Source organism: Dama dama, chromosome 12 (assembly GCF_033118175.1).
Source record: "Dama dama isolate Ldn47 chromosome 12, ASM3311817v1, whole genome shotgun sequence".
NCBI lineage: Eukaryota > Metazoa > Chordata > Mammalia > Artiodactyla > Cervidae > Dama > Dama dama.
Window position 1 is genome coordinate 33,886,135 of NC_083692.1, and position 26,175 is coordinate 33,912,309.

Genomic DNA, 26,175 nt, shown 5'->3' on the forward strand with positions numbered 1-26,175 from the left:
CAACTGAAGAGAGGTTATCAGTAAGGGTGAAATAATAGCTTTGAAAAGAAATGACAAATTGGAAGAATACACACAATCCAACCTCATTACATTTGACTATTGTGGTATCTTCTCTGACACCATGTACTAAATTTCCAGGTATTTTTAACCCTATTATGTTTACTGTCTCATAATAACTTCCCTTTCGGAAGAAGAGATGAAAAGAAAGGGGAGTGTTTAACAGAATTCTCTTCTGTGTGTTAACTGTGATTAAGTAAGTAAGTGTAAGTGTTAGTCACTCAGTCGTGCCCAACTCTGTGACCCCATGGACTGCAGCCCATCAGGCTCCTCTGTCCATGAGATTTTCCAGGCAAGGATACTGGAGTGGGTTGCCATTTCCTTCTCCAGGGGATCTTCCCAACCTAGGAATCAAACCTGGGTCTCCTGCACTGCAGGCAGATTCTTTACCGACTGAGCTACAAGGGAAGCCCTGACTGTGATTAGTTGAGCCCAAATCCTTGACTTTTTTCATTTTTATCTAAAAAATTACAAACACATACTTTCATCTATCTGTAGAAACAACATAGTCAAAACAGTGCTATTTTACCTATACTATTACTTTTCTGCGTCTATACACATTGGGCTTGGTTCTGTGAATTTTTCAACATATGTATAGAGTCCTGTAAATGGCAACCCACTCCAGTATTCTTTCCTAGGAAATCCCATGGACAGAGGAGCCTGGTAAGCTACAGTCCATGGGGTCACAAGAGTTGGACACGACTTAGCAACTAAACCACCATAGAGTCCTGTAACCACTGCAGTCAGGAAACCCTGAACTTATTCAGCATTAGACATAAAACCAAGTGTACCAAAAAAGTCAGTTTTACTATATAACAATTCACACAAAGTTAGCATCTAAAAAAAGAGTTCAGGATACTACAAATGGTTGAAATTTTTTAAGGTTTGTGTTGGCTTTGGAGGGATAAAATATAGCAGGTAATAAAAATTTGTAACTAAGTAGTAAATAATACCAAGATGTTTTAAAAATACATATGAAAAACATGCAAGGACTCTGAGCTTTCTTGAGAGAGAATTTCAAGGGTAGTTCATTTTTGCACAACATGAACTTCTTAAATCCTCAAAATATGAGAAGATCTCCTTGGAATTTACTAGTTGGAAGTAAATATTTCCCTTGGCTATTAATAAAATAATTTAAAAATTACATTCACATAGAATAAAAAGAAACTTAAGAAATTCATTAGGTTATCTGCAGTTCAGTTCAGTTCAGTTCAGTTGCTCAGTCGTGTCTGACTCTTTGCGACCCCATGAATCGCAGCACGCCAGGCCTCCCTGTCCATCACAAACTCCCGGAGTTTACTCAAACACATGTCCATCAAGATGGTGATGCCATCAAGACGGTGATGCCACCCAGCCATCTCATCTTCTGTCATCCCCTTCTCCTCCTGCCCCCAATCCCTCCCAGCATCAGGGTCTTTTCCAGTGAGTCAACTCTTCTCATGAGGTGGCCAAAGTATTGGAGTTTCAGCTTCATCATCAGTCCTTCCAGTGAAAACCCAGGATTGATCTCCTTTAGGATGGACTGGTTGGATCTCCGTTCAGTTCAAGGGACTCTCAAGAGTCTTCTCCAACACCACAGTTCAAAAGCATCAATTCTTCTTCGCTTTCTTCACAGTCCAACTCTCACATCCATACATGACCACTGGAAAAACCATAGCCTTGACTAGACAGACCTTTGTTGGCAAAGTAATGTCTCTGCTTTTTAATATCAGGCAGGTGTAAATAAAGCTATTTAACCGAAGCTTTCAAATCTCTTCCCAGAGATCTCCAAAGAGATCTACAGAGAATCTACAGTGGCCGCCAGTAAACACATCCCTGTGTTTTACCACTGGGTTGGGTAAGTTGGGGATGTGAGTCTCTGTATTCAGCTGAAAAAGCTCCTATGTTTAGTTCCTTTATATTCTCTGATCTTATAAAGAAGGCATGAAGAGCGTCCTTCAAAAACCCTCCTATAGAAATTCTCTCTGTATTTCATGACATTACTTGGGTCATCAATTTAGCCATTCTGCTTCAAGTTAAAAGAACTCATCCTTTAACTATGTGCTATTCTCATGAAATATTTTTATCATCATAGCTTTTTCAGTTCACTTGGGTTTCCACACTTTTTTTATATTTTAAAGAACAGTGTTGAAAATAGGTCCGGCATTCTCATTAATACTCAACCCTAGTCCCAAGGGTTGAGTGCCTCCTAGGCCATGAGTGCTCTGTCCCCCCCGCCCCTTTTTTTTAAACAGCCTGAGAAGTTAGATGTTGTATATACAAGCCACATACAAATGGGCATCAAACACCAGTAGTGAAGTAAGCACATGTTTCCTTAGTTCATTTTTTAGCTAATGATGAAAGTGCAGGTAAAAATATGACAAAGAAGCAGCCATAAGGACATGTAAGTGATGGAAAGAAAAAGAAAACTCCTCTAGGTCATGCCCAGAGGAGTTTCCATTCTCTCCCTTTCAGCCCTGGGTGGATATATAGGTCCTTTCCTCTACAGCAGCAGAAAAAAATAAAAGGAGTGTTATAACTGACAGTCAAATAAACTTATAGACACCTAAAGAATTAAGTGAGCAACACATTCTGACACTTTGCAAGTATAAATAGGAACAGAAATAATGAGAGGTATAGAAATAGTTGAAGACACTCAATATTAAATTCTAAACTTTAAGTTTGAAACACCCAGAGATTAGGATTTCTCTGTAATTACTAAATTAGCCTTAATTCAAAGAAATGGCCAAGATGGCATGGGCAGCACAGGACCTGGGGAAGCCCAGCAGAGACTCATCATCTGTTCATAAGGACAAGATCCAAAACAGAACCAGGACAAATAACCCCATATTCTTACTATCAAAAGTACCCATATATTCTTTATTATGGAAAGGATCCACACTTCAGTTGTACTTTAATAATATTTTCTGCCATTTGACATATTACTCATTACACAGCTATATTTTATTTTTCCTCAAAAGATTCTTTTGCAACCTTTAGAAAGCAGTTCATTATGTTTCTTTTTATTTGGCTGAACTTGGTGGACACAAGAAGGTGGGATTCTCCTAAATAGTGTTACTCAGAGTATGTTAAAAAAAAAAAAAAAAGTATCACCCCTCGTCACCCCTAGATAGGCGCGTTACTGTTTGAATGTGCCACCTGTTACACATCCAGGAATGAGACCTACTTTGCTAGGAAGGAAAGAAGGTCTGTTCTAGAAGCTATTCACTAAAGCTCTTGCTTTATGTTGAGGTGTGTGTGTGTGCTCAGTTGCTCAGTTGTGTCTGACTCTTTGCAACCCCATGGACTATAGTCTGCCAGGCTTCTCTGTCCATGGAATTTTCTAGGCAAGGATACAGGAGTGGGTTGTCATTTCCTACTCCAGGGGATCTTCCCGACCCAGGTATCAAACCCCCTGTCTCTTGTGTCTCCTGCATTGACAGGCAGAGGGTTTCATAAAATGGCCATTACCAAATGTGTAAGACAAAACTTGTGTTAGTTTGAGGACTTGCCCCTGTTTTTAAATCTAGAAAAGATAAAGCCTGAAGATTGGGCCATATGGGCCATTTCCACTTTCTCCACAGCCTCCCTGATAATAGGCAATTTAGGTCTGAGGAGGAAACCAAAGATTAATGGATTAAATAAAGCAGAAGCCATGTGTAACTGCCCAAATGTTAATACAAACTCATTGCTGCTCAATTTGTTATTTAAAGACTGTGCTTTATTTCATTAACTTTGTGGTCCAAGCAAGTTTTTCTATGCAGAGATACCTTCTATTTAGTATAATTAAAACATTACTTTAAAAAACAAACAAAAAAACCAAAAAATTCACACTCAGAAAAGGGGAGAAAAACTAGTATTGGGAACAATTATGAAAATGACTAAAAATTTCCCCCACAGGGGAGTTAATATCATGAAAACTTAATTACAATGAAATATTTTGTCAAACAGTATTTGTTCCTATGGTAAGAAATTAATGTCCATTTGCGCAACTTTGAATCTACAGAAACTAAATGCATAAGGTAGAATTAAGGATTCCATTTTCCTCTTTATAATTCTATGTATTTTGCAAATATTTTGGAAAGAAGTTTTCAACATTAAAAAAAAAAAAAAAACAGGTTAAAAAAGAAAAATTCCGGCTGAATTAGTATACCATTCATGAAACCTGAGCAGAATAACTCAAAGTTACTGCTAACTTCATCAAGATATGTACGGCTAGTTATGTGCTTAAACAATAACTGAAGTAAGGATGATATATACATTTTGAAGAAATTAAGAATAATATTATGCCCTGTCTATGTGATCCCAAACCTGAAGATATTTTAAAATATTTCAGTGACTGGGCTTTTTAATTTTTCATCTTCATTAGTGGTACTATTCAGCTATTTATATTTTGGTAATCACCAAAAAACTTAAATGTCAATATTAGTATACATGTTATCTGTTTTCCTATGTCAGAATTGCTCAAGCTTGGCACCAATTTACATTTTAGGTCAGACAGTTCTTTGTTGTTGGGGCCTGTTCTCCGCATTACAGGATGTTCAGCAGCATTTCTGGTCGCTACCAACTAGATAAGAGTTGTGACAACCAAAACTGTCTCCAGACTTTGCCAAGAGTCCCCTGGGGGGGTGGGGGGGAAAAATCACCCCTGGTTGAGAACCACAGCTCCATAGTAAGTTATTACTATCCAAATATTTTGATTATTTTTTTAACGGTTACCTATTACCATGGCCGAATTAATCATGCCATGATTCACATTGATCACAATGATTAAAGAAATTACAGATTTACCCTGGCACTCAGGGTTACTATCAGGCTATTAGATGAAGTCTGGGAATATTAAAGGGAAAAAAAAATTCCTATAATTAGAAAAATAAAAGATTATACAAACAGGGCAAAGATTTGGGTTGTATATTGGAATCAAATTATATTCATTTGCTGAAGTGGTCTGAATGACTCAAAAACATGCAGCAGCTATTATTCACTCAGCTACAACACAACAGATATTAACACACATTTTGAAAAGGAGAGATGTTACTTCCTAGGACAATCCTGTTGATATTTAAGAAGAGATGCTGGGGAATCATCAGACAGTCAGGCATGATTTTTTCCCCTTAAATGTTCCCTAGCATTTTTCTTACAGCCTTTTGGATTTAAACTACATTCACTGGCACCCATAATCAAAATTCTGTTGCAAAATGAATCCTACAATTAAATATCTCACTTATATTTCATGTAAGTAAATTATAAGTGATCATAGTTAATAACATAAATAATAAATACCATCTGCATCACCATTTTTCTAGTAATATTTATCACCATTCTCCTAATAATATTTATCTCATCATTGTGAATGGTGGATGGTCTTTTGTCTCTTCTAAATGTCCCAGTCCTCATGGGATAATTAAATATGACCCAAAAGCAAGATAAAGTTGAAGAGGGTTTTTTTCCCAGATATGCAGCCTTGATTTGTACTATTGTCTTCCAATTTCCTTTTTAAATTTTCAAAAATAACATATGAATCTTAAAACTTATTTAATTTAAAATGACTCTTTTTTAAAAAAAGAAAACACTGTGGTGGGATGCTGGGATTGCATTCATCCCAGCATGCCCCACCACTGTTCTTTGGACGGCAATCACAGGACCCAGACATCAAGCTGTGGAGGAGATTCTTCCAAGCAACAGCATCTGGCTCTTTGGCAAACTGAACAGGCAGTTGCCCTGGTGGCTTTGGAGTTGCCTCTGGGTCTGTCACAGGGTAAGGCTGCTGATGGAGTGTCTGGATTCTCATCTCCTTCTCGTTTCACCATCTTTCTCATCCACCCTTTTTGGCATCAAGATACCCATGAACTTCCATAAAGCAAATACTGCCCTCCTTACGTCTAATGAATTTCTACATTAACCCTGTTGCACTTCAGGAAGTATTTCTGTGTATTGCCCACATCCCTTACGAAAGTGTAAAAACAGGCAAGCATTCTGGCAGCAGCAACACAAGCATTCTAGTTCACACCCCACCTGCAGAGAGAATCAGAAATTAAATGTTCTATTTTCAGTCCTGGGTATTTTAGGCCTGCATTTTCACCTTTCTTACTTGCAATAGATCTCTTTGCCAGTTAAATTTAATAAAGTCATATTTATAATATGAATAGCTACCTAATCTCGTGGAAATTTTTTTTTTCCATTCCCAAGAATTCAATCTAAGCTGGCATGGTAGTATAAAGACTATAGGGGCTTAGTTAGAAGAATTTATGACACTTTAAAATCACAAGTGCAATCCCTGGAACAAACAAACAAACACCTTGAACACAAGAATCCACACCTCTAGAACAAAAGGGCTTTCATATCCTCTTAGCTGTACAGGAAATTAAAAAGACCAAATTTGGAAAGCAAAGAATGTATTTTTGGATGTTTTTAGAATATTAAAAAAAAAACCCTCCAAATACTTTGTATCAAAGGTATTAATGAATATGGTCTCTCTACAGACCACAGACTATATGCATGGGTGCCATGACCCTCAAATTATACTCAAAAGATAAAATAATTACTGGTGAAGAGATGGTTCAAAGACTCTAGTGGGTCTAGATATAGATCAGTAAGATTACTTTATAAAAGATAGTATTTAACTCCTCCCTGTTAGAGTTCACTAGAAAAAAAAGGAGGCTTTATACACTAGCCACTTCTATGGAGACTTAGTTCTAATCTATCACTTGATCACATTCAATAACTCCATCAGTGACCAATGAAAAAATCCATGGTAGTGTCTGTTTTATGGATGGAGGGCAAATTAAAAAAAGGGGCAGAAAGTCTTCTTAGGAAAGACTATATTTGAGTGTAAGCTGTTACTTTGGAAATCGTAGATTCACAAAGAAATAAGACCCATCAAATTCAAGGACTCACAAGTAGTCAAAGCTAAAATGGTCAAAAACAAATATACAATAATTATGTTGAGCCAAGAAAAAAAGACTTAAAAGGCAACTGGTATTCATAATCATGTCAAATACTTTTTGTTGTATTCTGTTAGGAATAAGATAAACATGTAACGATGCCACACATATCTGTATCTTTTAGATATTGGCTAAAAGAATATAGAATTAAATCTCAAGGTTATTCCTAACTAAAAAAATCATCTGCTGGAGAGCACATAACCTATCTAAACATAAAATAAAATGTACACTCAGTTACCTTCTGATTTTATGTTTTAGAAACAAATCAAATTTGAACATTAAGAGACATCTACTTTTGTCAGTGAATGCAAACAACTCCTACAGTTTTCCCTTGGAACACTGCTGTGGATGATCAACATAAGTACTTACAATCTTGAGCAACTGACAAATCCCTCCATGCTTAATTTTTGTCCGCAATAATCTTCTATACTCTAAAACCCAGAAAATCCAAGATGACTTCTGCCCTCAGATCTGTGATGATGAAATTTCCAGAAGACAATTGATAATGTAAACTTTTAGATGCTTATTATAACTATTTGCTTCTGCTTTAAATAGAAACAAAAATTAACTTAGTTTCTGGTTCTGAGCATAAATCTCTAGATACAACTCCTGAAAACTGCATAATACATAGTAGGCTCTTGAATATGATTGTTGAATGAATGAACAAAGGAATGAATATGAGTTCATGTTACAATCAACTTTAAAAAAAACTTGTGTTATGGAGACTTTTTGGGTTGATAATTACTCATCTTTAGAGAAATCAGAAATTTCAATGGATATTTTTGAACATGAAAAATATTTATCCATCCTTCCATGTGTTGAGTAAATTGGTTAATAGACCAAATTGATCCAAATATGCAATTGAATTTAAGACCATATGGTCTAATGCAAAATGCGTTTTATTTTACTGCAATGTAGTTGACTGAGGTTATATCTATTCAAGGTTAACTACCAGGTCATTTAAAAATATTTCTTAATGATAATGGTATTATTGGGTTTCCCTCCAAGTGTCTTATTATAAACCCAGGCTTCCTTGAGGTGACCTATTCTTTGGTGAATATCTAGTGTCTACAGAATATCTCCTTGTGAGAAAAAAACCTTCAGCTAGGACTCTGACACTTTTGGTTTTTTGTGGGTTTTTTTTTACTGAAACAGTAGGGCAAGGTAAGGATAATTATTAAAGGTCATGATTCTATTGATACGCAATTTCTATAAACCATGCTTGTTTCTTCTGTGTTTCTTTGGCCTATTTAGTGCATCAAATTCAAGAGAACACAACCAAACAGCTTTTCAAAAAGTAACTCAGAACATATCATCTACTTTTGGTGTGGTCTGTGTGTCTTTTCAGTGGTAACTGCCATACTCAGAAGCTAAGTATTGGATGCAATTATATCTTTTGCTTTTTGCTTGTCCATTGGTTGAATAAGCTGCCAGAAAGCTGCCCTTTAGGCTAAGAGCTACTATCTGTTGCTGAACTAGCTTAAATTGTATTCAATAAGTGATTATGAATGTCATTACTGAGTTGCTATCCAAAGTCACACACATGCTAATAAAGATGCCTCTAGCATCGATAGGTCAAATGCCAAGAAACAGATCCACAAAAACAAGTTAGTCTGTTGTTACTCTTATGTTGTTGGGAAGTATGACATCTAAGGTTCAATAAATCCCAAGAAGAGAGCTGCTTCTTACTGGTCTTGGTAACCTTGTCTCTCCCTTGTTACCCTGCTGACACAGGAGGCCTCATCAGCGGCAGAAACCAAGGCTTGTCCATAAATAGTAACTAGAGTACTTCAACTTTTGCACTCTGAAAAAGGCTGTCCAAAGGAACAGGAAAAGCTCTAGATACATCAGATAGAATGAGGTGGGGGAGGAGGAGAGAAGGTTCCTAGACCATGACAAGTAACCATCAACCTTCCTTCCATCACAGGAAGCTTACAGGGCTCTTCCACCTCTCCCTGAAGGAGGGAAAGGAGGAGCCTGGGGTTTCCCGGAAAACTCCAGGTCCGCTTGTTTTCAGAAGCTTTGAGAGGCTCCCTAACCCGTGAGCAGAATCACAAAAATGGCAAGTCTGCAGGAAGTCTGAAGATGAATAGATGCAAACAGGAGGAAAAGTGGGGTATGATTGATGGAGGGATATAATAAGGCTGGCCCAGGGACACTGAGAGCTGCAGATGAAAGTGTGCACTTAAAAAAAAAAAAAGTGTACATTTGTGGGAGGAACTTTCCTCCAAGGCTACCTTCCAATGGCAAGGCGTGTGTCCAGTTGGGGCTTGGAGGATGGGCCCGGTTCCTCCGAATGTGCGTGTGAATGTCCTGGGGCAGCCTTGAAAGTCTGACTATCAGCTCCTCTCTTCCCTCCCAAGCACCTCCCACGAGCTCAGACCCCAGCAGTGTATCTCTCCCTGGCGCTCTGTGTGGCTGGCCAATGCGAGAAGCCTCCCGAATTCCCTGAAGGAGCTCGCCCCCCCTCGCCGCCCCCTCCACTAATCCTTTGGTGAAGGCAAGAGACCTCCTGGTCTGAGTGCGCCTGTTAGCCTGCGGCCGCCCCTTGCCCCACTTTGAGGGAGAGAGTGATACTGATGGAGGGGCACCACCTCCCCTAATTGCCTGAGCCTCGGGCTGGGAGACGGTGCTGTGGAAGAGACAGGGGCAGAGCGGGTTCCGAGGGCTGCAGGACTCCAAGCTGTAGGCGTCTACCCCTCGCGGGCGCCGAAGCACCCCGTAAAAAAAACAAATTGAGATCACCCCTTTCCCAACCTGTAGCCCCTCCCCTGCTCTCCCATTCCAGGGCTTGGCGACTGCGTCGGCCGACCGTGACCTCGGGTCCCCGAGCCCCGGAGTGCCAGGCTCGGCCGTCCGCAGGATCATGCCTGAAACTAGGCGCGCCCGGCTTTGGAGCCCGGGGTCTCCCGTTCGTGGGCTGGCTCGGGCTGCTAGCCCCCCCGGGTTCGAGGTGGCCACCGCGAGGCCTGAATTGGCCAGGCCTCGCCGAAGAAAGGATAAAGCCCGGAGGTGACTGCCTCCTCCTCCCCATTGCCCAGCCTGGAGCCGGGGCGTGCTCGAACCTAGGGAAGGTTGGGATCCCCCGCGTTCAACACACACGCACGCGCGAGTACACACGCACACACTGAGACGCGCGCGCGCGCACACACACTCACGCTTTGCTCTCCCGGCCCGAGCTGGAGAGGGGGCGCTTTGGCAAACTTGGTCGCTCCGCCGGATGACCATATGCGCCCAGAGCCCCCCACCCCACAAACTCTCAATTAAAGATTTTCTCCCCCCACGACTTTTCCGTAAGTGAATCAAAGCAGAACCCAGTCTCCGAGGCAACCCTGGCTCTTTGGGTAAACTTTTCAAAATGCACCAGGTGGCCCTGGGTCTCCTAACCTTCCTGCCCGCGGGGGTCGCGGCCGCCCTCGCCCAGCTCCGATCGCGTGCTGGAGGGCGTCAGGTTTGCGCGCAGACACCCGCGGCTGGGGCGCCTCCGGCCGGACGGCGCTGCCCGGGACCGCGCGACCTGCGGGAAGGGGCGCCTGGCCCTGCGCCGCACTTGCCCAAAACTAGTCCGCCTGATGACAGCGGCCCTGGCATTTCCACGTTACGAAACCCAAATTAAGAAGTGGGTGAATTGGGGAAGGAGGGAGCAAGGGGAGTTTGCACCCTGTATCTCAGGTATGAGCACTTTTCACTGACATTGATGCAACTGCATTAGAGTTAATGGCAGCAGCCTGCTTCTCATTATTAATTGTCTTTGTGTTTGGATAAAGTATGTAATCTTCTTCTCAACCACACCATTAAAATAGGTTGCCTTTTCAATTAAGAACTGTCGTGAGCACAGCAGTCAATTTTCCTAATGAAGATGCATTATATTTTCACATTTTTTTAAATAAAGGAAAATCCCAGGTTTTCATTAGACGCGATTACGCAGAAATACAAGAGAGTTTCTCTAAAATATATGCGGCCATGTAGTGCATTAAACGGCAGGCTTTTAAATAAATTGAAATTTCTGCAGATAAAAGGAAAGCATGAGTATCAAATGTGTTCAAACCCGCTTCATTCAGATTTCAAAAAGCAAGTACCATGAGTTCATTTTTTTAAACGCATTTAACAGATGTAACAATAAAAACAAGTCAGTGACTGAAAATACGCCTATGAACTTTTGGGGGATCCCTTCTAGTTAGGGATAATTTGCAGATCTTAAACTAAAACAGTGATGTTTGTTGAAAATGCACTGCGCACATTTAGACAATGTACAATCTTTGAACAAATCCCTTAGCCTGATCAGTAAGGGGCAAAAAATGTTTGGGCTGTGTACCTACAATTAGTTTTTGTTTATCTGTTTTCTTCCTTGCTTCCATATTTCTTCTTAAAAAAAAAAAAAGGAGGGGGGAATTGAAAGCTAGTAACTCTAGCAGAACTGCTTAAAATTCTATTCCTTTGTGATAAACAACTTTTCAACTATTGTAAAAAAAAAATTTAAATCACAAAATTCTAGTGTTGAAGTTTAAAAACTGGTCATTCCTGGATGAGCAGAAATGTTCATTCCTGGATATGAAAATGAAAACTTTGCATCCATTAGCAAAAATGAAAGGTGTGTATTCATTTTATAATCTTGGGAATTTGGAAGGCTGTAGTGAAAAGGATCTGTCAAGATCTGTGTTTTCTTTGTTAATAAAAAAATTTTAAGTTACTATCTTTTGCATATGAAATACTATTTTAGACAAACAATTCCTCTCTTTTTCTCTCCCCATTCAATGTGAATACTCTCCTAGGAGCTACATTACAGAATAGTGTTTGAGAAAAATATAAGTCAAATTCTTCTAAATAGAAGAAAAAAGTTCCCTACAACAGCCAGACTTTTTTTTTCTTTGTAAGGCGACATCAGTTGGTTATTTTGCAGACATGATCTTTTCCAGGTTTTAGGTGTTATGTCTTTTAAAAATTGAACTCTTAAAAAAAAAAAAAAATCAACCAGCTCCTTAAAATGATCTGCAAAGAGTGGGAAATTAGATTTTCGATTAAAACCTTATCCCATCTCGAAGGATTACTTTATATTGATTCTTAAATATGGCTACAATTGATGGGCTCTAATTAAAAATCCAAAGGAAAAGTCTGTCGTGCCCATATAAAAGAAGCTTTTCATATACGGGAAATAAAGCTTGTAAAAGGTTACAAATAAAAGATTAGAGATTTATCCAAACTAGTTTAAAGCTTCACTGTGGTTTTCTTTTCTTCTTTTTTTCCTTTCTTACAAAACCATTCTCGGGTCTTTTTTCCCCCAGTTTTAAATGAAGTTTGCAAACAGGCAAGATATTGCACTGTAATGGTTGTTTTATATCAGCTCTGTAAGCTCAAGGCTACTGCCCGCAGTAGAATTGACTTCAAGGAAACTTCAGGACCAAGAGATGAAAATTATATAAACTGACAGCTACCACCCTTCAACAATCCATCCACATTCCCTTCCACACTCTCCTAACACACACCCAAACCCACACTCACACCCCTCACACTGCTCTCCGTCTCTCACAATCACATGCCCTTCCTATCCCCCACCCTAACCTTGCTCTGCACACACTCTTGGTCCCCACACGCTCAGGGACAGACGCATAGCTCCCAGCTCACACTCAGCTCATAAATGTCTCACAGCCCCACATCTCGCACTTGTCACACAATCTTAATCCGTTTCATTCCGGAACAACATGGTCCTCTTTTCCTCTTTTTTTTTTTTTTTTTTGCATTTGGAATTTGCCTCCGACTCTTTTATCAGGACAGCACAATCCTATCTTTGATGTCGTTTCTTTCCCCCTTACCCTCTTTTCTGAGGCTACAGCAATACAGGGAATAAGCGACCCAAGCTTAATTCATAAGTGATCTGTCACCTATTTCCCCTCCAATTCTGCCTGCATCACCAATATTTAACTCTTGTTAAAAAAATTAAAGTTAATCTTGTCAAAGTTTTTAATAGAGACATATTTTTAAACCTAATGAAAAATTACTTCTTTCTAAATATCATGGCAGTTTTAAGGCTAGATGTGGTCCCCCACTGCCCACTGAATCACTGAAAAGATTGAAAATTAATCTTCATATTTCTGAAGTAAGTGTACAAGGAGTCTAACTGGCCCCTTTCCCCCTGAGAGGCTGTGTTCTCACGGAATATGGGTTTTGTTCTTCATCTTCTTTTTTAATTAGCCTGAAAGAATTCTGAGATCTCTCTCCTTTCTCCTCCCACTCCTCCACTCCCCCCCCCCCCACCATACCACCATACTTAATAAACTTGGAGGAAAGTTTGGAATATTTTAAACTGCCCTGGCATGCGGGGTGGAGAATGTAAGCCCAGCTAGCACCAGACATGCATCTAGACTTTGAAATATGAATATCAGCCATATTTTGGAAACTGCATGCAAGCTCTGACAAATAATTTGATTCCCTATGTATTGGTTTTCTTAATTTAGCTTCTGAATGCTTACATCTCATTTTTATAGCAAGATAATTGTACTCATGGCAATTAAAAACCATGCACTTGTTTATGAAAATTACTTGAAAACATAAAGCATGTTACTATAAATCAAATTCTTAGGGGAAAAAAAACTTAAAGACAGAGGACACAGGGAAAAAAGTTAAACATGAATAGAGAAAATAAAATGACCATGTAGTAAGTACATTGGAAGCTCAAGGACTTACAGAAAATCGAGTTAGACTTTTCATCCAAGGAGTCTTTTTCTCCCACCAAGTGTCTAAGGTTTTCTGTACAACAGCCCAGCACCTCCCCCCCTCCCAAAGCTAGTGGCTTTTGTCCTGACCTAGAGTAGGTTTTGAGGGGACTGTACCTGAGCCCGGCTGTCTGCAACTTCCAAATTGACAAGAAGAGACTGGAAGATAAAAAGCATGTTCTTACAGGTGAAGAGCAATTTTGCAACTTTTCCAGGAAGCACCCAGGAGAAACCTTGCTTGCTCCAACTGCTGCAGAGTCTGGGCAGAATTCCTCTAGAAAGAAAAAAGAAAGTCTTTCCCCCCCCCCCTGTCTGCCTCTCTCTGTCTAGTTCTCTTTCTCCTCTCTGTCTCTCTCTCTCTCTCTCTCTCTCAGATCCAATCTTTTAAGAGCTTCAGCACATTGCTAAGCTAAAGGGAAATTCTCTTTGATAAAGCGGTGTTTCCAGCTTCTGGGTTTTAAAACCTAAATCTATATTCAAATCTGGCTGAAGGTGTGTTCTGGGATTTATGAAAGCCTCTTAAAGGGGTAAATTTACCAAACCGTGACAAAATCATCACAATCTTACTTTAGACATCTGAAGTGGATGAGAATTTTAAAGAGACCCTTGTTTATTTAACACTGTCCATTTCCAACTCGTAGTTTATTGGCCCCGCATTTCTGCGAAGTTATTAGACGAGAGGGCAAGGGAGAAGCGGGAGCGGTTTGCTCCAGGCCGCTGGACAGGGAAAAGCCCTTCCACGCCCCCGAGGCACCGAAATCTGCCCCTATCGCCCAGAACCCGGGGATTTTCCGGGAGATTCGGCTGCCCCCGCCATCAGAGAAGACGTCGGGCCGGAAGGGTTTTTCCCACGGCTCGGGATCCCACTGCAGATAGATCTCTTAGTCTAAAAATTTTCACTCACTTTGCGGAGATCACAAGCGCGCGTTCTGATATTTCTCCACCCCACCCTACCCCCGCTGCCCCCAAGGCCTCCCTCCCGGCCCTTTCCCTCCGCCAGCACCACAACGTCCATTTTTCTTTTTCGTTCTTTGATGCTTTAAACCTCATTGTGATCAAACTGGGGGAAACACTGTTCTTCTCTGGGGGTAGGTAGGAGACTCTGGTTCAGAGGATCGGGGTGGCTTTGCCCTTCCCTCATCGAAAGCAAGGTGACCCTGGTCTAGGGTTCCCAACCTACGCCGCACCCGCCAGACCGCCTGGGGCGTTTCCCCCCACCCTCAATTAAAGGCTCCGGGCAGTGGTCAGGCACTTTGGTACAGTGGGGGCGGGGTGAGAAAAAAGGTCCGTACTCACCCTCCCCCCAGCCCGGGCCCCCTGAGAGTCTCGACTCCTGGGAACGCGACAGTCACCGGGTCTCTTCGGACTGGAGCGCTCGCGGAGGGCCCAGGAGGAGATGGGCAGACCCCGGGCCGCTCGAGGGCTCGTGGGGGACCCGGGGCCCAAAGCTCTAGAGACACCTGCCAGCCCGGCCGCGGCTGCCGAGTGCCCAGCCCCGGGCCGAGCCCGAGCCGGAGCCCAGCCGTGCTGCCGAGCGCCGGCTGCTTCATGCGCACTCCGGTAATTCGTTAATTGCTGTAAATCCCAAGGACGTCCACATTTGATTACACATACAGTATAAGAACCGACAACAAAGCGACGAATTAATTACCAACTTCATTAACATAGGTCCCCAAATTAAAAGCAGCGAGCCGTTTCTTTGGGCCCACTTGCCATGGTGGCGTGGTTGGAGGGGGGAGGGTGTTTAGGAAGAGATTTTATATTTCTTTTCCGGCTTTGGGATTTGTAAGGCAGGACTGTTTTCTGCTCTCCACCCCCACCCCACCCAGCCATTCACACATCCTCAGCCGGTCCACTTGGACCCCCCAACCCCACCCCACCCCGCCCAAACAGTTTCTGCTTTTCTAGGGACTCAGATCTATTTGCCAGCGGTCGGGCCCCGCTCTCTGTGCCAGGCGTAAAAGTTGGGCTGAGGTTCGCTCTCTTCCTTTCGGTCCCCAGGTTCAGAAACTCTCTACCCTCGGGGCTCCCAGTCCCCGGCTCCGGCCGCGCGGTCTCAGTTTAGGTCCAGGCCCCGCCACGGCTAGCGTTGGAGTGGCGCTTGTTTTAACGCAGAAACTCTTGATTGTTTCCAGCGCGGGCCTCCCACATTTAACTCCCTCCCCGGGTATCCTGCCGACCCCACTCTCACACCCTCGAGTCCTGACCCGGCTCTTGCTGCCTCCCCAACCGGCCCTGGGGTTAGATTCCGGGATTCGTGTTCTTTGAAGGCTGCCTTGGGCTTCTTAAAACTGTAAAAACCCTGCGCGAAAACCAGGAGCCCGGGTCTTTTGCTTGAGGGGCCGAGAGATGTTTATAGGGACATAAAGAGTGAGAAAGACACTTGAGTTTTTTAAAAATAGTTTGTTCTTGGACTTGTGTATCTGCATCTCTCTTGCCTACACACCCGCGCCTCACCCCCAGGCCTCCTTTCTCTACCCTTCCCGGTCCCCTTGGCGTGATCTGACCGTGTTTGAGACCACATAGTGGTGTTTTTAACCTCCAGTCTCAGTAGCTTTCTGCGTCTGTTGTACACACCTATTGCTAGCGTGGAATGTGATAACCAGCTATCCCCTACCCTCACTCTCCTCCATCCTTGTCTTAAATATTTTTCAATCTTCCCATCTTAGGGTGTATGGGTTTCCTTTCTCCCTTTCCTTAAAACAAAAGCAAAAACAAAGGGAGGGGGAGGGAGGGAGGAAAGGAAGAACAAGAGAAGAAAAAGAGAGGCCTCGCTGTCCATCATTTTAATTATACAATAAGTTCACATGCTCCAGCCGTAATGTATATTTTAGGCAAAGCCCAGTGTCTTTCAAGAACATTCTGGTAATGTCGGAGGCCTGGATTTGTTGCCTGCTCGTCCCCCCGTGCAGCAGCGGCCTGTTTTCCTCCCCCTGTTGTGTGTTTTTATTATTTTCCCTCTGGCTTAGATGTGTCAATCATTCTCTCCCTGCCATTGGTTGGAGAGTTTGCGTCAAAAAGTTGCCAGAGAGGCGCTTTCTCAGCAAATCTCCCTGAGAGCGGAACCGACCTCAGCTCCAACTCAGCCTCCACTGTTATTAAAAATAAAAATCGCTAGAGAAGCCCTCCTCAAGTCTACTTTGTATGTATCGCAGAGGGGCCCACGCGCGTCTCGAACTTGAGCGACTTTCCTCGTTTTCTTTTCTTTAGAAAAATATTTTTCGTTGTTTGACTTTTTATGGAACGATGAAGATTACAAGATATCTAACTGAATACTCTTGATTTCTTTTAGGATAGCTGGCTATTTGGAATTTTGAAGGATAATTTGATTTTTTTCCCTCTAACCCCCCATGTGGCTGTGAGGTAAGTGTCTGTCTTGTCTGTTTGTCTATATCCATATCTGTGTGTCCCTCTGTCTACCACCACCCCAGTACCTCTAATAGACCCACTGATGCACCTTTGAGAACGTGGAGTTTTCTAAAGCCTGGTTTATTTTCTTCCCTTTGCAAAATTCTGAGGTGCAGTAACGATCACTGAGGAAAATTTATGATCTGGGGATAAGGACGAGAGTGGGAGGTAGGGAGGGAGCGCGCTCCTGCGGTCGGTGCTTTAGCAGAACATCGTGGAAACCCTGCGAATCCGATGTGGGGTGTTTTGGAGGGGTGTTGTTTGTGGTTTTATGTCAACGCCCATTCTGGGCTTCTCCCTGCGATCTTTGCGTTTTGGCCATCAGATGTGTTTGGGGTCATTTGGATTGATCACAAGGACGTTTTAAGAGTCCGAGACAAAAAGACGCAGATGTAGCTAGATGAATGGATGGATGGATGGACGGATGGTGGTGATGATGATAATTTGGGCGCTTCCCAGGGCCCGCGTGCCCAAAGCCCGGCTCTCCCGCGGGTCGGCGGGAACCGGTGGGCGCCCTTCGAGCCCCTGCCTGTCCCATATGAACGTGAGAGGAAACCCGAGAGGATAACCGAGCAGGCAGGGAGCGCCGGCATCTCGTCCGCCCCGCGCTCGCCGCTCACTCTTTTCGGCTCCCTCTCCCCCAGCCAAGAGAAGCTCACTAAGGTTCTCAGCCTCTTCCAGAGGGCCTCCAAATCGCCTTTTTCTTTTCGATCACCATTTTCCCCACCTCCGGGGAGGGAAAAAAAACACCTGGCATTGCCATAATCCCCCGTGGCTGTTGTGTGTTGTGGTCCTAGACCCAGCGAGTGCGCCAGAGTCGTTTTACAACGTGACTGCGGGGGCCGGTTCCGGGCCCGCCCCGCGCAGCCTTCCTCGCGCACCTGGGGCGGGCAGAAGTGGCGGCTAGTGGCCCCTACTCCGCCGGAGGCCGAGCAGAGCCGAGGACTGCAGTCCTTCCCGTGGGAAGGCTGCCCCTCGGTAGTTCTCGGACGGGGCCAGCGGCCGGGCCTGCTGCACGCTCCTCTCCCAGGCTCGGGGACCCCTGGCCGTCGCCGGCCGGGTCGCGCTGGGACAAGCGGGGCTCAGAGGCCCAGCCTTCAATCTCGGTCTGCCCGGGGACAACCAACAGAAGGCCTCAGCCAGCACCCAGCCTCGGCGACGAGTCGCGCCGCAAATTCCTAAGAAGACTTCGTGTTGAGGCGTTCAAGTGACTCTTGAGATCATAGTCTGGTTTCAGGATACAATTTTTGAAACCCAAGCCCCCTTCAGAATTCCGCCCAGTCGGCTTTTTCCTCCTTTGCAGACCGAAGTGGGGCGTGGGGACCGAAGGCCGAGCTGCGTTGCCCCTGAAGTGGTGGATTGTTTGGGGAGGTACGGGGAGGTCACTCCTGGAAATTCTCTCTTCATCCCAGAGCTTCGGGGCCAGGGTTTCTCCTGCCTGCCTCGGGACTCTTCCCGTCTCCGAAGTTATTAGCAAAAGAGAGGAGGTGAAGAGGAAACTCCTCCCCCGCCAAAGGCAGGTAGACACCCAGACCTCTGCTCTCAGAGCTCACATCAGGGCTTTCTCCTTGCCATAATTAATAGTCAAGGCCAACCCTTTGGGCACGTTTCTTCCTCCCTCCCTCGCGGGTGGCAGCGTCGTTCGATTCCCTGAGGCCAGAAACTTTCACTCCAGTTCGCCGGAGGGAGGCCCGCGCCGGCTGTTTTCCGCGCGGCCCGCAAATCCCCTTTTCTTTCTCCTCTTCCTCTCGGTCGTCTTCCGAGCCGCAGGCCGGTCGCCAGTCCGCGTAGTTTTGTTTCCTTTCCATCATGCAGAAAATTAATCAGCCCGGACGAGAAGCAGAGCCGAGCCCGGCGGCCTGTAATTAAGGGACGTGTGCCCTTCGGATTATCTCGTTAGTTTATCAAGAAAACATTTATTATAATTAATTCTCGGACGAGGTAATTATTATTGAGCGAGGACACAGCAACTGGTAGATGGGCTCCTTGGAAGATGGGGGGGAAAAAAAAAAAGGAGGGGGGAGGTGGGAGGGGGAGCGACAGATTGCACGAATTGACCGTTAGATATAAGGCGGTGCGGCCCGGGGCGGGCAGTGGGGCGGGAGGACCTCGGGCGCCGAGGCTGCGGGGCTGCGGGGCAGGGACGCCGCCGGACCGAGTCACTCGCGCCCGGAGGTGTGGGCGCCGAGCGGCTGCGGGGACTCGCCGCGCGGCCGCCGCCCGCTCCTTCTATATAGGTAGGAGTTCTCCAGGGGCCACCTCCTGAGCAGTTGTTTTGAGGTTTGTATTTTTGAAAAGGGATTTCTTTTTCCCCTTCCGGCCTCTGCTTAGAGAGGAAGGGAGAAAGGCGTCCTGGCAGGGCTTTGAAAGTTAGATGGAAGGGTCCGAGGCCCCGTCTTTGGAGAGCGCGTACCTAGGCTGGCTGTCGAGAACACGTCGTAGCTTTTGGTTTGTTCCTTTTTCTTTTAAAGATGTATCTCATAGTAAAGTCTTTTGCCAAGAATCTTGGTCGTTTCTCGATGGCAGATTAAAGGAGCTCCGAGAAGGATCTCTGTCCTGGTGCTTTCTGTTTGTAACTGCTTTTTATGCTGGAATGTGCTACTTTCATGTATGATGTGTCAGGCATTTTTAATTGGGTGAGAGCTCTACATGGAGAACTCTTCCATATTCCTCATGTGCAGATCCGATATAATTTTAGTTGTTTCCATCTACAGGACTTTCCAACATAGTAAGATTGCATTAAGCAAGACAGAACTCCAGCTGAGAGGCTATTAAAACCAATACATGACTGTATTTTAAAGCAATAATATTTTGATGTCATGAGAAGAAAACGTCTTTTTTTTTTTTTTTTTTTTTTGTAGGAGCAGCTAAATTAGTTTTACTGCTGAGATAACACTAACTCCTACAAGGGCATTTATAAAATTACATTAAGTTAGATCTAAGAGTCTAACACGACTGAGCGACTGAACTGAACTGAAAGATGGAAAAGCTTGAGTTTTGTGCTATGAACTTAAATCAGGAAGTTGCAGTAACCAAGTTCCATTTATGGAGTTTCGTGTCTTGATCTCTTAAGCAATGTAAATATGAAAGCCCAGAGTCCTTAAAACTCAGTATAAACTCTAAAAGTAAGAGGAACTTCTAATCTTATATCCGCCATTTTGAAGCAATCTCATAATGTCAAAGTCGGAAAGAAGAGATCCATGCAGAAGTACCACCTTTTGGGAAAATAGAAGTCAAAATTGCAAACAGCCAGCCTATAAGCACTCATTTTTTAATCCTTCTGCTTGGGGGAGTGAGAAAAAACTCATCTGAATAAAGTAAATAACTTTTCTTTTTCTTCCTTTGCCCTCTCTGAGCTCTTTCTCTTATAGGATTTTAGGAAACTTAAAAGGTAGGGAGAAATTCTATTAGTTTCACAACTTTGATGTTTGTGTATGTACTTTCTGCAAAACTAGAATGTGCAAAAAAGCGTTAAGAGTTAACAGGAAACTGTGCTGTAGCTGCTGAAAGCCCAAATGTTGGAAAATTTGCCTCCTGTGGGATCAGCAGACTCCACACATCAAAATCAACATGGGAGCGGCTTGCACTACAAATGCGCACCCTTACTACTTGCAAATGTGGGAGCCTGTCATTATCTGATTGGTGGGATTCTAACTTTACTTCAGAGTTTCTTGCAAACCCTGTGCCAAACTTGAAGACTTTCTTTGCACTACCTTTAAATATTTGATGGGCGTCGATTAAAAGTTAAATACTTGTTTGTTTAGCTTGAGTTCTTTAGACACATATAATCAAGGTTCTCCAAAACCCTAATAAATCTGTTACTTACCTCGAAATCTAATTACCCAGACTACTAATTAGGTGAAAATGATTACTGGAAATGACTTCAAATGTGGAATAATAGTGGTTGAGCAGTTTTCTCAAGTTTGCCGTTCAGCAAGTTGGTATTTTAGATGTTAAATGCACTGACATTTTAGGTTCGCAGCAGTTGAAAGTGGTAAAAAGCTAAGATAATTAAACTCTGCCTTGGAAAGGCAACAGTCTGGGGAGAGGTAGATTTCTTGAATTGTTTCTTTGTTTCTCACCAATGGCCTTTGTTATCAGCATTATTTATTTAGCCAAAGAGTTCTTTGTCTCTGCAAATGGCCCCAATCAAGTTTTGTTTGAGACAATTAGCTAGTGCCAGCCAAGGAGTCCTATGCAAATGTAGGGATAGGAATGCAATGTGAGCATTTGGAGGCGTGGGGTTTTGTTGGGGGGCGGGGGGAGGCAGATTGTAATTGCTTTCTTCGGGTCTTTTTTCTTTCTTTTTTTTTTAAGTTTTGGCTGGGGGGTGGGGAAGACAGGTTTATCTGGTCTCTCTCCATCTCCTCTAGTTCCAGGGCAGCTGGGGGTGGGGGCGGCGGGGGTGCTCTGCAAGTCCTTTATAAACCTCTGCCTTGGGTACCTCGGGCTTTTTTAAGTCAGTGGTGGAACGTGGAAGAGCTGCATCCTACGAAGCGGTAAACCAGCACCTCTGTTTGTTTACTTTGCCTTAGTTCCACCACTCCAAACCCACCCACTAAGGACTCTGAATCTGTCCAACCCGGGCGAAGCAAGACCTTCCGGCTGGGTCCCCCGGATTTGGGCCGAGTTTGCGCCTCCAAACAACCTTAGCATGATGTCTTATCTTAAGCAACCGCCTTATGCAGTCAATGGGCTGAGTCTGACCACTTCGGGCATGGACTTGCTGCACCCTTCGGTGGGCTACCCGGGTAAGTGAGCCCCGCGGCACTCTTGCCCTCTCCTTCCCCAGGGCTGCTTCGCGGGGTTATAATACCCTTTCCCCCGGAGCACCGGGGTGGAGGGTCACGTAGTCCCCGCCCCAGCTCCGGGAGAGGTCTCCACTGGGTTTTTCTTCCAAGCAGCAGCTCAAAAGCCACAGGGCATTTATTGGTGGAGGAGAGGGCAGGGGCTGGGGAAAAGGGTGTAGCTGGATCTACAACGTTTTCAGAAAATCGGATCTTTTTATTTGGAATGAATGGGGACACACATTGGACTGGGGCAAAGAAGGCTACTGCCCTTGTCATTTGGGCGAGACGCCCCTGCCCGTACCTCGAAGTCCAGTTCCTCGGAAGTGCCCTCTTGGCGAAGTCGAGGTCCTGATAAATTCTCCCCGCCAAACCTCCGGCATCTCCTCTGACCTCCAGGCCCTTCATCTCTAATCCCTAGAGGTGTGATTTATCCGGGGTGCGAGTGTTTTCCTTTCTGATCATATCTGTTTTGTAAAGTGGTAGAAGGAGAAGTATGAAGTGAAATGTGCCCCCATTTTAAAGATGGAGGAACAAAGGCCCCATCAATTTGACCTGCCGGTCCTAGAGGATCCTTTGACTTGGGAGAATGGAGTTTTTGTGTTGTGGTTTAGGGGTTGATTTTGGAGGGTTCTTGTTTTTTGTCTTTTATTTCATTTGTTTTGTTTGCTTTCGAAGGGGCGCTCTGACTGGAGCGATCTCCGACGTCAGGGGCAGTGCGGTCTCCCCTGGAAGGGGCCGTGTTTGCCGGAGGAGCCGAGGACGGGGAGGGGTGGGGAGAACGTGGGTAGCGTCCGGGCGGAGCGGATGCAGAGGACCCGGGGAGTGCCGAGGTGTGGGGGTGGGGAGAGTCGGACACCCACCGAGACCCCTATGACTGAGAAACTGCTCCCCACCCTAAAGGGCCCTGGGCTTCTTGTCCCGTAGCCACCCCTCGGAAACAGCGGCGGGAGAGGACGACGTTTACCCGAGCGCAGCTAGATGTGCTGGAAGCACTGTTTGCCAAGACCCGATACCCAGACATCTTCATGCGGGAGGAGGTGGCGCTGAAAATCAACTTGCCTGAGTCCAGGGTACAGGTAGGGCAGATGTAGACAGAACCGTCTTTCCTGACCGTGACACCCGCCCACCCCACCCCACCCCCAGTACTGTGTGTGTGGAGGACCCAGGAGAGTTCCAGGTCTCGGAGAGGACCAAAGGAAGGTTTGCAACTAACCGGCTCCATCTGAAGCCAGTGAACTTGTCTCTTAAGGTCCCCTCCTCCTACTCCTTTTTGTCCTTCCACCCCCACCCAATCCTATAACCAAGGGTCTTCCAGCCTAGGCTACAAGGTCAGACGGGTGATTTAGCTGTGGTGATAAAGCCTAGTCCTAGAACCCTTGGATTCAAGAAGAGTCACATAGTATTTTAAAACTTCCCTTCCTCTATTGGAAATCCACCTCTCCCCCAACCCCAATTCTCATCTACTTTTAGGGGTAAAAGAAGCTTAGCTCCTGGATAGTTCCAATATTTTTACAATGAAGAAGTAGAGTAAATGGTCTGCTCAAGGTCACATGTCAGTTTGGTGGTAGAAGAATTACACAATAAGAGTGTTCTCTTTGACTTCTTATGGATTGAACAGAATTTGCTAGGTCTTAGCCATTCTGCAGATAAAATATCAACATGATATCCCTGTGATAACTACCTTCCCCCCTTTCTCCCCCTTAACTTGACCTTAAGGTGGAGAGGAAAATGAACTCCCAACTTCCTGAATGCAAGTCCCATGTAGATTTCTCTGGGAAGAATGTTGAGCACTTAAACCACATACACATTTGGGACTACCCTTCAGCTAGGACACATCAGCATGAGCAACAGACCAAAAAGAAACTTTTTCAAAGTAGGATAGAAGAAGTTTTAGCACCTGTGAGGCTTGAACTAAAGTTTTCACTGAAAGAAAAGAAATGGCTCTGAATGCCTGGTGGTTTGTGCTCAGCATTATAGCATTATCATCACAGTTAAGACGCCAATATTGAGAGCTCACTCAAGAAGATAACTAAAAACTTCTGCCCAGAAAATGCCCATAGTTTCCCTGATAAACCCCACTTGCACACCAAACACAGCTCCTTCATTGCAGAACATGAAAAAGGCTGGTAAAGAGAATTTTGAAAATTATGCACAGCAGTGACAAGCCAATGAACACAACACAGGAAACAATCTATGTGTCAAGTGGCACTACCCTGAAGGAAAAGCCTCAGTCTCAGACTTGAGACTAGAAGAGAAGTTTGGTTTTGAGTTCAAAACAGAGTACGTACAATTCACTCCACTTACTATAAGGAAGGTTTTGGCAAATAGTGACTTTCAGACCTTCCTCAACAGGATCATTTCTCCTGAGAGCTTTCTTTTATGAATCTTTCTAGGAGAGACAAAAAGTAAAGTGATGGGACCAGCCTTCATATTAGCGGTTGCTACCTGGAAGATGGACTATAAAGTGTTTGAATTTAGGCTGTTCTTGTTGGCACGTAACACAAGAATTGTTTTACCTCATTTCTCCTATGTTCTCATCCAAAAGACACAAATACGTTCTATTCCATTGTGAGAGTGTTCCAAAATGCAGCTAGGTCTACATTTATGTGTGTATTTGAAGGGAAATAAGAGATAGGAAAGTGATGGGGAGAGTTTTCAGCTGTATGATTTGGGGGATTATCTTAAATGTTACTGTTCTGAGCTGGGAGTAAAGCAGGGTCAAGTGCTTTTAGATAGAGCCTCCCTGATTTTCTTATAATTCCAGGAGCATATCTGTCCACCTAGGACAGATTTATAATCTGGGAGCCACTCTTTTCCTTAAGGAATTACTGAAACCATGTTAAAGACGTTTCTTTCCCTTTCAAGGTATGGTTTAAGAATCGAAGAGCTAAGTGCCGCCAACAGCAGCAGCAACAGCAGAATGGAGGTCAAAACAAAGTGAGGCCTGCCAAAAAGAAGACATCTCCTGCCCGGGAAGTGAGTTCAGAGAGTGGAACAAGTGGCCAATTCACTCCCCCCTCTAGCACCTCAGTCCCAGCCATTTCCAGCAGCAGTGCTCCTGTGTCTATCTGGAGCCCAGCTTCCATCTCCCCACTGTCAGATCCCCTGTCCACCTCCTCTTCCTGCATGCAGAGGTCCTATCCCATGACCTATACTCAGGCTTCAGGTTATAGTCAAGGATATGCTGGCTCAACTTCCTACTTTGGGGGCATGGACTGTGGATCTTATTTGACCCCTATGCATCACCAGCTTCCTGGACCAGGGACCACACTCAGTCCCATGGGTACCAATGCAGTCACCAGCCATCTCAATCAGTCCCCAGCTTCTCTTTCCACCCAGGGATATGGAGCTTCAAGCTTGGGTTTTAACTCAACCACTGATTGCTTGGATTATAAGGACCAAACTGCCTCCTGGAAGCTTAACTTCAATGCTGACTGCTTGGATTATAAAGATCAGACATCTTCGTGGAAATTCCAGGTTTTGTGAAGACCTGTAGAACCTCTTTTTGTGGGTGATTTTTAAGTATACTGGGCTGGACATTCCAGTTTTAGCCAGGCATTGGTTAAAAGAGTTAGATGGTATGATGTTCAGACTCATCTTCTGATCAATGTCCTGGGAGGCATAGAAGGAAAATGAAAGGCCTTAGAGGGGCCTACCAACCAGCTACCTGAAATGGACAAACCAATCTACTTAATACTTAAGATCCTGTTATAGTTTTAGATCATTGGTTTTCCTGATTCACAAAGTGATCGAAAGCATTCTAGCCATGTGCAACCAAATACCACCAAAAATAAACAAGCAGAACTAAATTGTGAGGGGAAGGAGGGAAGGACATAGCTTTCTTAAGCAGAGGTGTTCCAATGTTTTAGCCAATCCTTGGTTGAATCTTAGGAATGGACAGTGTCTCAAGCTCACTCACGTTTCATGACCAACTGGTAGTTGGCACTGAAAAACTTTTCAGGGCTGTGTGAATTGTGCGACTGATTGTCCTAGATGCACTACTTTATTTAAAAAATAATGTTCATAAGGAGTCAATATGTAGTTTAAGAGACAATCAGTGTGTGTCTTATATAAATGGTACATCTGTGGTTTTTAATCTGTGCTAGACTTCAAAACTGTGATCTCCTGTTATTGTATGCAACCTTGAACTCCACCTCTGCAGGGGTTCTTCTGTGATTAAATAGGTTATAATTATAAGTAAATTCAGAGCAACTGAGTACTTATCTAAAAAGATTACCTTTGGCTGGAGGTGAGCTGCACTGAAAACTTTACAACAAAATGTCTCTG

General features: G+C 44.1%; 1 protein-coding gene across 2 annotated transcripts; it reads left to right on the forward strand.

Annotated features, from left to right (window-relative positions):
* The first annotated feature begins 21,752 nt into the window (after positions 1–21,752).
* On the forward strand, positions 21,753–25,374 carry OTX2 (orthodenticle homeobox 2). Of its 2 annotated transcripts, none has more exons than XM_061158371.1 (3): positions 21,753–21,849; positions 22,789–22,964; positions 24,754–25,374. In XM_061158371.1, exons 1-3 carry the CDS (start codon positions 21,753–21,755, stop codon positions 25,372–25,374), a joined length of 894 nt encoding a protein of 297 aa, XP_061014354.1. The 2 variants fall into 2 exon arrangements, with proteins under 2 accessions (XP_061014354.1, XP_061014355.1); XM_061158372.1 differs by having other exon boundaries at positions 22,813–22,964.
* The last annotated feature ends 801 nt before the right edge of the window (positions 25,375–26,175 follow it).

Bases quoted from the DNA above. Each gene is read 5' to 3' on its own strand.
- OTX2 (XM_061158371.1), top strand. From the start codon at position 21,753: ATGATGTCTTATCTTAAGCAACCGCCTTATGCAGTCAATGGGCTGAGT. The intron at 21,850-22,788 runs GTAAGTGAGCCC...CCCACCCTAAAG, and splicing joins CCCTTCGGTGGGCTACCCGG to GGCCCTGGGCTTCTTGTCCC. The intron at 22,965-24,753 runs GTAGGGCAGATG...TTCCCTTTCAAG, and splicing joins TGCCTGAGTCCAGGGTACAG to GTATGGTTTAAGAATCGAAG.